General features: G+C 44.9%; 1 protein-coding gene across 1 annotated transcript in view; it reads left to right on the forward strand.

The window, feature by feature from the left end:
* The window catches only part of LOC118400931 (melanopsin-A-like), a 64,349-nt gene that overhangs the window by 29,220 nt on the left and 21,215 nt on the right, over positions 1-13,914 (forward strand). Inside the window, exons 4-6 of the mRNA XM_035797967.2 lie at positions 7,537-7,740; positions 10,160-10,331; positions 10,501-10,665. Coding sequence (XP_035653860.1) covers positions 7,537-7,740; positions 10,160-10,331; positions 10,501-10,665 — 541 coding nt within the window. The remainder of the gene's footprint in view (positions 1-7,536; positions 7,741-10,159; positions 10,332-10,500; positions 10,666-13,914) is intronic.

Raw genomic sequence — 13,914 nt, forward strand, 5'->3', positions numbered from 1 at the left:
CTTGCTGTAGCTTATGCTTTCAGTACTAGATTCATTCTCTGATCCTTTGATTTGGTGGAGAACATGTCAGTTCATGCTGCAAGAGCTCTGATAGGTTTTTAGGATGTCCTTCAGAAGTTGTCATAATTACTGTGTATGTCTATGGAAGGGGGTGAGAACCAAGAGCCTCCTAGGTTTTGCATTGAAGTCAATGTACCAAGAGGAGGACCGGCTACACCATGGTGCTACCCTACAGACTGCTGAGGCTACTGTAGACCTTCATTGCAAAACAGTGTATTTTAATCAATTATTTGGTGACGTAAATATATATTTTAATATTACATTTTGAGGAGGATGGTTCTCCTCATCCTCCTCTGAGGAGCCTCCACAGGCTGCCATATCTTAACGAATGTATTAGATCTGCCAGAGATCAAATTCTTTATTTATTTAGCAAACTGGTGACTTCAGCTAACCAGGTTTTAAAATCAGGCACAGTCTCCTTAATCAAAAGGCTTAAAAATGGTTTTGTTGCAATAACCATGCCATTTTGTACAGTTTTCTGTTCCCAATAGGTTAAAGTCGTTAGGTGATGTGACCTACCTAAAACAACAGCGTCCGGGGCTGGTATGAGGTTACAGCTGTATACTTCTGAGTAGCACTTCAAAATATCCTGCCAGTGTGTGTGCAGTTTGGGGCATGACCAGACGAGATGACCTAGGGTACCCTCGGCAGACTTGCACTTAGGGCATATCGGCAAGACCGAGGGGTAAAATGAGTGTAATTTGGTACAGGAATAGTGTAGTCTGTGAAGTTAATATCTCAAAGGCAATCAGGTCAACTGTTCCTCCCCGGTCTCTTTCAAAATGTTGTGTGGATACAGAGTAATATGCTGTAAAGTGATCTACAAATCTGGAGCTAAAACTCTGGGAGTCGGGGGGCGCGGTTCATGAAAATATACAGTTTGCGGGCAGGTGTGATTGCCTCAGAATTTGGTATATTTAAGCGGATGTAATTTCTTATCTGAAGATATCAGAATAAATTAGATGCAGGGAGTTGAACACTTCGCTCAACTGTGCGAATGTGGCAAAATAATTATTGATGTAAAGGTCTGCAATAGTAATGCCCTTTCTCTTCCATAATAGAAAAGTATTGGCATTCATTTACTTTTCTCCCAGTTTATGGTATTACCATCAGGTATACCTAGACAGTGGTGGGAAAAGTCCCCAATTGTCATAAAAAAGGTGAACCTCCATCCCAGTCTCAAATCTCTGGAAGACTGAACCAGTTTTCCCTCAAGAATTTGCCTGTATTTAGCGCCATTCATAATTCCTTCAATTCTGGCCAGTTTCCCAGTCCCTGCCAATGAAAAACATCCCCACAGCATGATGCTGCCACCACCATGCTTCACTGTGGGGATGGTGGTCTCGGGGTAATGGGAGGTTTTGGGTTTGCGCCAGACATTGCGTTTTCCTTGATGGTCAAAAAGCTACGTTTTAGTCTCTGACCAGAGTACCTTCTTCCATATGTTTGGGGAGTCTCCCACATGCCTTTTGGTGAACACCAAACGTGTTTTCTTATTTCTTTCTTTAAGCAATGGCTTTTTTTCTGGCCACCCTGCCGTAAAGCCCAGCTCTGTGGAGTGTACGGCAATGGACAGATACTGCCCTATGGACAGATACTGTCCTATGGACAGATACTCCAATCTACGCTGTGGAGCTTTGCAGCTCCTTCAGGTTTATCTTTGGTCTCTTTGTTGCCTCTCTGATTAATGCCCTCCTTGCTTGGTCCGTGAGTTTTGGTGGGCGACCCTCTCTTGGCTGGTTTGTTGTGGTGCCATATTCTTTCCAATTTTTCATTATGGATTTAATGGTGCTCTGTGGGATGTTCAAAGTTTTGGATATTCTTTTATAACCCAACCCTGATCTGTACTTCTGCACAACCTTGTCCCTGACCTGTTTGGAGAGTTCATTGGTCTTCATGGTGCCACTTGCTTGGTGGTGCCCCTTGCTTAGTGGTGGTGCAGACTATGGGGCCTTTCAGAACAGGTGTATATATACTGAGATCATGTGACACTTAGTTTTCACACAGGGGGACTTTATTTAACTAATTATGTGACTTCTGGAGGTAATTGGTTGCACCAGATCTTATTTAGGGGCTTCATAGCAAAGGGGGTGAATACATATGCACGCACCACTTTTCTGTTGAATTTTTTTTTTTTTTAATTAACAAGTTATTATTTATTTATTTTCACCAATTTGGACTATTTTGTATATGTCCGTTACATGAAATCCAAATAAAAATCCATTTAAATTACAGGTTGTAATGCAACAAAATAGGAAAAACTCCAAGGGGGATGAATACTTTTGCAAGGCACTGTATTGGCAGAGAATAAAGACTCCGGGAGTCTGCAAGTTTCAATAGTATTTAAATAACATCAACAGAAGAGTAACCTTTTCTGAATGTGCTTTGTAAAACTCTTAACTAAATCCATCAAAGCCATGCGCTTCACCTTTAGGGAAGGAACTACTGTGGAGATAACCTCTTCTAAAGTTCTCTCTGCATTTCATTCCCGTTGAGCAGCAGCGCATAATTTAGGTAGGTAGCGGGAACAGATGAAATCAGAAATTTGCGCGGTATCTACAGTAGTCTTACGTGTAGAGGTCTTGATAAAACTTTGTGAAACATGCATTTATTTATTTTGGGTCCGTGGTAACAGCTCCTGTACTAGATTTGGCCTGTATACCTCTCAGCTGCCGCGCCAGTAGTTTATCCGGCTTGTCACCTAACTCGAAGTGTTTTTGTCTAATCTTTAATTGCGTTGTGTTTAATTGATTAGAGAGAATAGTATTGTATTCATATTGGAGTTTTATTAAGTAATTCAACTTGGAAGATAAGGGCGCTTCCATATAAACTCTATCAAGCACCGGGAGCAGTTCCTCGCTTTCTAATAATCTTCTCTGCCTACATTTTTTCATGGTAGCCTCATGATATTATATGCCCACGCATTAAATGCCTCTCACAAAGTGCAGTAGGATACATCAGCACTGTCATTCTGGGACATATAGTCTGTAATTAAATTGTCTGTTTGTTGGTGAAATTGTTCATTGACGTATTAAATCACAAACTGAATTGAGGCTTTTGTTCTGCCAAAATCCATTTTTTATAATGAAACGGAACTGTGATCATAAATTATATTATGGTAACGTTACTTGTTAGAGGTGACTTTAGAGTCTGTTAATGATTTATGCACATGTGAGAAGAAATAATCATCCTTATTCCCCGTAGGGTGTTGTAATCTCCAAACATCGACACGTTTCATTGTTCCAATTCAATAATGAAACACAGTGGAGGAATTCAGTGACGGGATTGGTGCGAACAGGAAGCCTATCCATATAAGGATCGAAAAATGCAGTTAATATCGCCGCCTGTAATTAAATGTGTGGTTGATCAATCTGGTAAGAGATTGAACAATGTCCACATTTTGTTACAGCCTTATTATAAAAGGGATTCAATTGTTTTTTTCCCCCTCAATCCACACACCCCATAATTATCACATTTCAGGTAAGACCCAAATGCAGACTGTGTTGGAAATAACAATGTTTATAACAGCAACAGGGGCAGGCAAACGACAGGTCAAGGCAGGCAAGGGTCAATAATCGAGAGTAGTGGGACAAAAGGTACGGGAAGGCAGGCTCTGAGTCAGGACAGGCAAAGGTCAAAACCAGTAGGGCGAGAAAAGGAGAGACTGTGGAAAAGCAGGAGCTGTGAAAACACTGGTTGACTTGACAAACAAGATGAACTGGAAACAGACAAACAGGACACAGGCATAAGTACCCATGGGATAATTGGGAAGATGGGCAACACCTGGAGGGGGGAGGGGTGAAGACAAGCACGAAGACAGGTGAAACAGATCAGGGTGTGACAATAATGACAAAGCAAAAACAGGTTTAGACATTTTTGCCAAATTCAGACTGTTTACTCAGTACTTTGTTGAAGACCCTTTGGTAGTGATTACAGCCTCGAGTCCTCGTGGGTATGACGCTACAAGCTTGGCACACCTGTATTTGGGGAGTTTCTCCCATTCTTATCTGCAGATCCTCTCAAGCTCTGTCAGGTTAGATGGGGAGCGTCGCTGCACAGCTTTTTCAGGTCTCTCCAGAGATGTTCGATCAGGTTCAAGTCCGGGCTCTGGCTGGTGCCAGTCAAGACTTGTCCCGAAGCCACTCCTTAGTTGTCTTGGATGTGTGCTTAGAGTCATTGTCCTGTTGGAATGTGAACCTTCGCCCCAGTCTGAGGTGCTGAGCGCTATGGAGCAGGTTGTCATCAAGGATCATTGTCCATTCATTTCCCCCTCTCCCTGACCAGAGAATCTTGTTTCTCATGGTCTGAGAATCCTTTAGGTGCCTTTTGGCAAACTTCAAGCGGGCTGTCATGTGCCTTTTACTGAGGAGCGGCTTCCAACACTCTACCATAAAGGCCTGATGGGTGAAGTGCTGCAGAGATGGTTGTCCTTCTGGAAGTTTATCCCATCTCCACAGAGGAACTCTATAGCTCTGTCAGAGTGACCATCAGGTTCTTGTTCACCTCCCTGACCAAGGCCCTTCTCCCCCGATTGGTCCGTTTGGCCAGGCAGCCAGCTCTAGGAAGAGTCTTGATGGTTCCAAACTACTTCCATTTAAGAATGATGGAGGACACTGTGTTCTTCGGGAACTTCAATGCTGCAGAAATGTTTTGGTAACCTTCCCCAGATCTGTGCCTTGACACAATCCTGTCTCGGAGCTCTACGGCCATTTCCTTCGACCTCATGGCTTGGTTTTTGCTCTGACATGCACTGTCAACTGCGGGACCTTATATAGACAGGTGCCTTTCCAAATCATGTCCAATCAATTGAATTTACCACAGGTGGACTCCATAAAGTTGTAGAAACATCTCAAGGATGATCAATGGAAACAGGATGCACCTGAGTCTCATAGCAAAATGATGATTGATGAGGGAGAAAGAAACTTCTAGAATAAGGCTGTAACGTAACAAAAAGGGACATATTGGATGGGATCTGATCTAACATTAAATATATGATTTTCTATGAAGTACCGTTGTCTCACAGTATTGCGTAATTACCATCACACCAATCAAAGTGATCAATTATAGTGCTTTTTCAACACTTTACACATCAAGACACACAAAAACTGCATCATTACCGCAACAGTATAACTCACCTATATTGTTCTCTATTTGAAAAAATACATCTCATTCTGTTGTGGTTGTGGAGTTTATCAAATGATAACTGATCATATTAACTAAATAAACCTTATGGCCTTGCATTTAAATCCCAAAAAGTACCAAATTATCATCACCATCACTGTCATTACCATCATAAGTAACAACATTTTGTAGAACCTTTGCATAAGAAGGGTATACCCCTGCTCAATACTGCTTATCACTTAATGTTTCACTGTCTTGGTAGAAATCAATCATACATTTCTACCCAGTTATTATTATTATTATTTTTTTAACCCATCCACCACCCCCCCCCCTCTTCGGGGGACAAATATATATATATATATTTTTAACAGCTTTCCTGCTACATATACATGCATTTTATATACACATTTTACATACATGGTACTTTTATATAAAGCAATCACATAACAATAATACTTTACCAAACATAAACTCTTTAATCCCAACCCTCAGCCACTCTCAGCCCATCCCTCCTATCACCATAGACCACCCTCGTTTGGTTTCCATGTGCCATATATATTTCTATTGTGCTGTGATGTTTTACATACGTTTTGAACCTTTACAATCGTATAGTATCCACAGATTGTGAGCTAAAGATGAAAACTTTTCCCACCAGTATTGTTATAGCACGTATTGACTGACTACGTGTCACGTTCGTTGAATGGAGGCGACCAAAGCGCAGCGTGAGATGAATGCATCTTATTTTAATGAAGACGAAGAAACACTTAAACAAACTACAAAAATGAACGTGAAGCTAAATATAGTGCTGACAGAGGCAACTAAATACATAGACATAGATGATCACCCACGAAATACTCTATGGTTACCAATCTTGGCCACCATAGACATACAAAACCCCTAGACTGGAGACAACCCCATAAACATACAAAACCCCTAGACAGGACAAAAACCATATAATCACCCATGTCACATCCTGACCTAACCAAAATAATAAAGAAAACAAAGAATACTATGGTCAGGGCGTGACACTATGGCATTCCAAATCACCCAATACTGCTATTTGTAAGGTTAATTTTAAGGAAATGTTGTGATTTTTTTTACCCAGTTATTATTAACAAGTAATGCATTTTACCATTACCCTAGTCATTACCGCCACACAGTCATTACCACCACAATCATTGCATATTTGTTTCCATTACATTCAATTATTTAATTTTTAATTTTTATGTAGAATTTTATTTTATTAGGCAAGTCCGTTAAGAACAAATTCTTATTTACAACGACGGCCTAGATATCACACTTGTGTCTTCTTCAGGTGTAAAGCACTTACTTGTTCTCCATATAACTACTTAAAATGTTGAAATACATAACATTTTCAACAGGTAATCGCATTGTTCAACAAGAAATTGAATATTTATGCAATAAGGAATTCAAATAATTATTTCTAAATGTTGTATTACCAAATCCTATAGGCAGACAAACCAAATTATCCCAAATCCCATTGTGTTTGTGATTAAGTTTCAAACTAAAATGGAATGTTTTATTATATGATGGTAATGACACCTGCAGAAGGTGTATTGGGGGAAAGGGAGTCAGTTACATGTATTATTGAATAACATTTTCACAGCCAATACTACATGTATGGTTCCTGATAAAAAGAGAAAAGTATTAATGTTGATCAAATCAAATCAAATGTATTTATATATATATAGCCCTTCGTACATCAGCTGATATCTCAAAGTGCTGTACAGAAACCCAGCCTAAAAGCCCAAACAGCAAGCAATGCAGGTGTAGAAGCATGGTGGCTAGGAAAAACTCCCTAGAAAGGCCAAAACCTAGGAAGAAACCTAGAGAGGAACCAGGCTATGAGGGGTGGCCAGTCCACTGCCATACAGCACAAGGCATAACCCCAGGGAAGGCATGACCTATGGTGTGTATGATTTGTAATAATACAGCTGTGGGGTGGTCTATAGTTCTATACATATATTCAGTATGTTGCACAATGTCTATATTCTGTGAGACATTGGGGCTTTGTTTGCGGTATATGTTCAGCTCTGTGCAAAGTGGAGGTGAGTGGGTGTCACAGCAGGGTGGGTGTTGGGTGTGAATCTGAGATAAGGTCAGTATTACCCCCTGCAGCTCCCACTGTCTCTGCAGGCAGTCCTTCTGTTTGACCTGGTTCTGGATCATTATCCAGGCTATGGAGTGGACTATCACCCACAGGGGGCATTACAACACACCAACCGACATGCTGTTTCTCTTTCACCCTCCCTTTCTATTTTTCTCTCAGTCATGAACTGTACTCTGACTCTCTCGTATCTCAGTAATTAGCTGTGCTGTCTCTGTGTCCTCTAGGCTGTGAGCTATATGCGTTCTGTGGGGCTTTATTTGGGATCTGCTCTATGATCACTCTGATGGTGATAGCAGTGGACCGCTACTTTGTGATTACACGTCCACTGGCCTCCATCGGGGTGCTGTCCAAGAAACGAGCCCAGCTCATCCTCTTGGCTGCCTGGGTCTACTCATTGGGATGGAGCCTGCCCCCTTTCTTTGGCTGGAGTAAGTTCACACACACACACACACACAGAGAGAGAGAGAGAGAGAGAGAGAGAGAGAGAGAGAGAGAGAGAGAGAGAGAGAGAGAGAGAGAGAGAGAGAGAGAGAAGAATAATAATCCTGGGTCATGAGCCAAGCTTGGGATGAGGTTGTAGGATGCCAGGGCTGTATACACTGTATGGAAGAGTCGTGATTGTGTGTAAAGGATGACTCGCTAAGCAAGCAGCGTGAACCACTTCCTCACAATACGGCCCATACCAGGCGCGAACTCGGGACCTCTGCCTTGCTAGCACACATGACCGCCCTCCTGAAGCGTCTTACCAGTCTGCACCACGCGAAAAGCTAGCGATTCGCTGGTGCAAGTGGGGACACTTCAGACTGAGGAGTAAGTTTCACACATCCCCATGTGCTACATTCTCCCCTCAAACTTACTCAACAGCGACCCCAGCGTTGAGCTGAGTGCAACTGTAGATCCAGGTCACGGCACCACTGTAAAGGACGTCACAGTGCTTGCTTAGGAAGTACCACTTCCTATCGATTCGGCCCAAACCTGGCGCAAACTCACGACCTCTGCCTTGCTAGAACAAGTGACCACCCTCCTGAAGCGTCTTACCAGTGGGCACCACATGAAAAGCTAGCTGTTCGCTGACGCAAGTGGGAACATTTCAGGATGAGGAGTACGTTTCACACATCCCCATGTTCTATATATGCGAGAGAAAGACAGCAAGAGATAGAGAGAAAGACAGCAGCAGAGAGAGAAAGACAGCAGCAGAGAGAGAAAAACAGCAGCAGAGAGAGAAAGAGAGCAAGAGAGAGAGAAAGACAGCAGCAGAGAGAGAAAGACAGCAGCAGAGAGAGAAAAACAGCAGCAGAGAGAGAACGCCAGCAGCAGAGAGAGAAAGAGAGCAAGAGAGAGAGAAAGACAGCAGCAGAGAGAGAAAGACAGCAGCAGAGAGAGAAAAACAGCAAGAGAAAGAGAGAAAGACAGCAGCAGAGAGAGAAAGACAGCAGCAGAGAGAGAAAGACAGCAGCAGAGAGAGAAATACAGCAAGAGAGAGAGAAAGACAGCAGGAGAGAGAGAAAGACAGCAGCAGAGAGAGAGACCGCAAGAGAGAGAGAAAGACAGCAGGAGAGGGAGAAAGACAGCAAGAGAGAGAAAGACAGTAAGAGACAGAGAAAGACAGAAAGAGAGAGAGAAAGACAGCAGGAGAGAGAGAGAGAGAGAAAGACAGCAGCAGAGAGAGAGAAAGACAGCAGCAGAGAGAGAAAGACAGTAGGAGAGAGAGAAAGACAGTAGGAGAGAGAGAAAGACATCAGGAGAGAGAGAAAGACATCAGGAGAGAGAGAAAGACATCAGGAGAGTGAGAAAGACAGCTTGAGAGAGAGAAAGACAGCAGCAGAGAGAGAAAGACCGCAGGAGAGAGAGAAAAACCGCAGGACAGAGAGAAAGAGAATGACGGTAGTAGAGAGAGGAAGACAGCAGGAGAGAGAGAAGGACGGCGAGAGAGAAAAAGACAGCAGGAGAGAGAAAGACAGCAGGAGGATTTGGGCATTAGATCAGATATGCTGAGCTGCCTGAGATCTCTCAGTGAGAAGAAAGAGAATGAAACTAGCGGGCGAACTGGCTGGAATGGGCACCTCATAAACCTCACATTGGCCTGGCCTTACAGTATACTGTACTCAGAATGACTCACACCCCATGACTGTGCAAATCTCTGGCAAATAACAAATTGATCCAGCAGCTCCAAATTGACAACACTATTCTGTCTAGCACACTAATGGGTGACATGCTGGAAAGGGCCTCAAGAGCGACACACTAACTCAGACAATGTGGAGGGGATTTGGGGAGAGAGGTAGAAGATTATGGCCTGCCTACCCCCTGCAGCCATCTGTGGCTGGAGTCTGTGTGTAGGCATGCTACCCCAGACATTGTTCTGCAGCCCGCGTGTCCTGTCCGACCACACACAGGGCGTCTGCCTCCTTAAGCCCATCTGGCGGCCCGATCTCTGCCTCATCTCCGCTATTTATCACATCATTCAGAGGCAAATAACATCAAGAACATAAAAGCTAAACAAAACTGCACCATTATTCACTTTGAGGCTTTGATCGTCCAGAGCGTTTAGATCACCAGAAGTGCTTCCTTGATGCAAGCTTTGTTGTTCCTGCGTCTTCCAATTCCAACAGTTTTACCATAGCAGGGCTTCAATAGGTGATGCTTGAAGGACACCTTGTAGACGACTTAGAAGTTGTATTGAAGAGGAAAGGTTTTGACAATGTCGTATCCCACAACTTATTTTCTGCCCTTTTCCCCTTTCTATGTCCCATCTCTCTTTTCCTCCTTTCTCTACCACTTTCGCACTTCTTCCCCATCCTCTCCCTCCCCCTTTCTCCCTTACCCCCCGCCCCCCTTTACCACCCCCAGGCGCCTATGTTCCAGAGGGCCTGTTGACCTCCTGTTCATGGGACTATGTGACCTTTACCCCATCAGTGCGTGCCTACACCATGCTGCTCTTCACCTTTGTCTTCTTCATCCCCCTCATCGTCATCATGTACTGCTACTTCTTCATCTTCAGAGCCATACGTACAACTAACAGGTAAGTGGATTGGATACAAGAGAGCTGCTCTAGAGATAACACTGAACGTGTGTCCAATTAAATTAAATTGAATTAAGAAAGTGTGTTGTAAATTACTAAAATTGGATTCTCTGAAACATTTCAAATTTCTCACATTTCACATTTATTTTCCTGTGTGTGTGTCTCATAGGGCTGTAACCAAGATCAATTGCAATGGGAGCACCAGAGACTCAATTAAGAGTTTCCGTCGGCTGAAGAATGAGTGGAAGATGGCTAAGATTGCTCTGATAGTCATCCTCCTTTATGTAATATCTTGGTCCCCATACTCTGTTGTGGCCCTGACTGCATTTGCAGGGTGAGTGCTTTTGAGAGGTACTGTATTTTAACAAAACAGTGACTGTCTTAATGGAACTCTAGAAAGCTTTTTGGTATCACATGCACTTATATCAGTCATATTGCATCTACAGAACTGACAGCATAAAAGCTTAGTGCTTAGTAAGAGAGTACAACATAATCAATGAACTAGAATGACACTTTCACCCACGTTTTGTCCAAAGAGAGCTAACCCAAGGCCACACCTCCAACAGGCCACACCTCCAGATCCTCTTTTTTCTTAATTTAACTAGGCAAGTCAATTAATAACAAATTCCTATTTATAATGATGGCCTACCAAAAGGCCTCTTTTGGGGACAGGGGCTGGAATATTTTTTTTTTAATGTAGGACAAAACACACATCACGACAAGAGAGACACCGCAACACTACATAAAGAGAGACTCAAGGCAACATAACAGCATGGCAGCAACACATAACAACACAGCGTGGTAGCAACAGAACATGGCAGCAGCACAACATTATAGCAGCACAAAACATGGTACAAACATTATTGGGCACAGACAACAGCACAAAGGGCAAGAAGATAGAGACAACAATACATCACATGTCAGTAAGAGTAAGAGTGTTAATGATTGGTCTCTGAATGACGAGATGGAGAGAAAACTGTCCAGTTGGAGAGTTCTTTGCAGCTCGTTCCTGTCGCTAGCTGCAGTCTAATAGGCTGCCGCTGCTACATTTCCCCCTCCTAAGGGTTAGTCATCCCTGACAACCCCGAAATCCAACACAAAGTCCTGAAACCTGGACAAAGGGTCTTCAGTGGCTGCGTTGTGATTGCCGTGGGGTTGCCATCCTGACCTTGAGACGGGAGCCTGCGGCAGCAGCACCCTGGTGGCCGTCGCAGAGTCCCATTCCGACCTTGCCCCTCAGGTGAGGAAACCGCTGCGTTGTCCAATGGTCCAGGGCTGTGAGGAGTAACCAACATCTCACCCTCTCTTTCCACTTCATGAGGTTGGTAAGGCGCCAGACGATCCTGATAGAGGACCATCACTCGTCCATGAGTTCAAAGCTGGCTGCGACACACCATGTCAGAAAGTCGCTCCGGAACCATGCATGGGCCTTCCCAGTGACTCATTTGTTTCGGGCTCAGACCACGCTTGCGCCGGGGGCTGTATACCCACACTTTTTGGGCAGTCTGGAAAGGCTGACCTCGACAGAGGGTGTTGTATACCTTCTTCTGCTTTACCCCTGCTTCTGTCATGCGATGCCGTGCAAAGTCGTGGGCTGTTTCCAGGCGCTGCTGAAGGTGGTGGAGGTACTCCAGGAGGTCTTCCAAAGGACTAATCTACTGGAGTTCGTAGTTTTCAGTCAAACATCAGAACTGCTGGGGTGCATCCAGTGAACACCTGCACTGCTGAACGATAGGCCCACAAGACCAATGGCAGATGTCGGTACCAGTCTTTCTGGTCATTGAAGGTGAGAGTGGCCAGCTGTATCACCAAAGTCCATATCGCCAACACCTTAGCTTCAAAATACCATCCCAGATCACTGTGGAGTTCTTGCGGTGCTCCAAACTGGCAGAACATCTCCTCCGCCAGTTTTTTGGCAGTGGTTGTGGTGCCCTGGTCGGGGGGCGCGTAGGCCTCTGGCCACTTGCTAAAATAGTTGACGGACACAAGTACGTATCGATTGCCTGACTCTGTCACGGGAAAAGGACCCAGGATTCCACACCAACCTGCCCCATGGGAGCCCCCCACCTGATTTTGCTGCAACAGGGCATATGCGCATACAGGTGTCATAGACATGCACATACTGTTCCGTGTCTTGGCGGCAGCCAGCCCAGGAGACATTCCTTTGGAGGAGTTAGAGGGTCTTTGTGTACCCGAAGTGGCCTCCCCACACCGATCCAGTGAACAGCTCTGAGGTCATGGGCACACATGGAATAAGGCACCAGCAACTGCCACACCACAGAGTTGTGTTGTGTGTTTGTTCCATTCATCTTCGAAAACAACACCCCTTTGTGAATGGCAAGGTTGTCCCACTGGGAGTAGTAGGCCATGGTTTCGGGCGACTTCTCAGAAGTTGAAGAGGCAGGTGAGTGAGGCATGGTCCGTACAGAGGAGGAACTGGGTCCCGTAGAGGTAGGATCGGAAATTATGGTGCATTGACCACAGCCAACAACTCTCGTCGGGAGAGACACAGTTGTTGCGCTCGGTATGGTTGAGGCTTTGACTGTAGAAGGCCACCACCCGTTCCCCATCCGGCCAGCAAAAGAATGACCCCATTGCCCACATTGCGGGCATCTGTGTCCACAATAAATGGGTGCTGGGGTTTGGGGTATGCCAGAACTGGAGAATTGAAAAGGGCCTGACGCAGTTTACGAATACTGCCACGCAGTCATCATGCCAGTCGGACCGCTGATCCTTGTTTGTAATGCGGTGTAGAGGGCTGGCTACTGTTGCAAAGTCCTTGATGAACCTCTGGTTGTAAGAAGCTAGGCCAACACAGCTTCTTAACTCAGAGAGATCCTAATGGTTCGGCCAGTGCTGAACTGCCACCAACTTGGCTGGATCAGTTGCAACTCAGTCTGCCCCGATAACACTTCTTGGGGTGGAGCTTGAATATTGCGTGCCGAATGGAAAGTAGTTCCTCACTCAGATTTGCCAGAGATCCATACGGCATGCACAAGGAGGTTGTTCAGGTAGACCACACACCTGTTGCAGGGGATTGTGACCGGCACTTGCTCCGTAAGACGCTCGAAGGTTGGTGCAGCGTTGCAGAGCCCGAAGGGCATCACGGTGAACTGCCACAGTCCTTGTCCAATTGAGAAGGTGGTCTTCAGCCTGGCTTCAGGGGCCGGGAGGGGATAGGAATCCTTCCTGGTCACATGGTTCAACTGCCTGTAGTCTGCACAGAAGCACCATGAGCCGTCCTTCTTCAATGACAAGAACTACAGGGGCTGCCCAAGGGCTGTTGGATGGCTTGATGAACCTTGTCTCAGCCATCTCCCGGATCTTCTGCTTCGCTATCTCTCTTTTCGCCAGTGGCACGTGATGGGGCCGCAAACGGATTGTTGCCAGTATCGATAGAGTGGTGGACTAGACTGGTTCTCTGGCATTCTTTGTCTCGTGGTGCAAAGACATCCAACTCTGCAAGCAGTGCTTCCACCTTATCGCACTGCTTAGACTCCAGCCCTTCCAAACACCTCTTCCCTAGTTCCCACACAGCTTGTTGGGTAGCTTCCGAAGGTACGTACATCGTGCAACTGGTCAC

Source organism: Oncorhynchus keta, chromosome 2, assembly GCF_023373465.1.
Source record: "Oncorhynchus keta strain PuntledgeMale-10-30-2019 chromosome 2, Oket_V2, whole genome shotgun sequence".
Taxonomy (NCBI): Eukaryota; Metazoa; Chordata; class Actinopteri; order Salmoniformes; family Salmonidae; genus Oncorhynchus; species Oncorhynchus keta.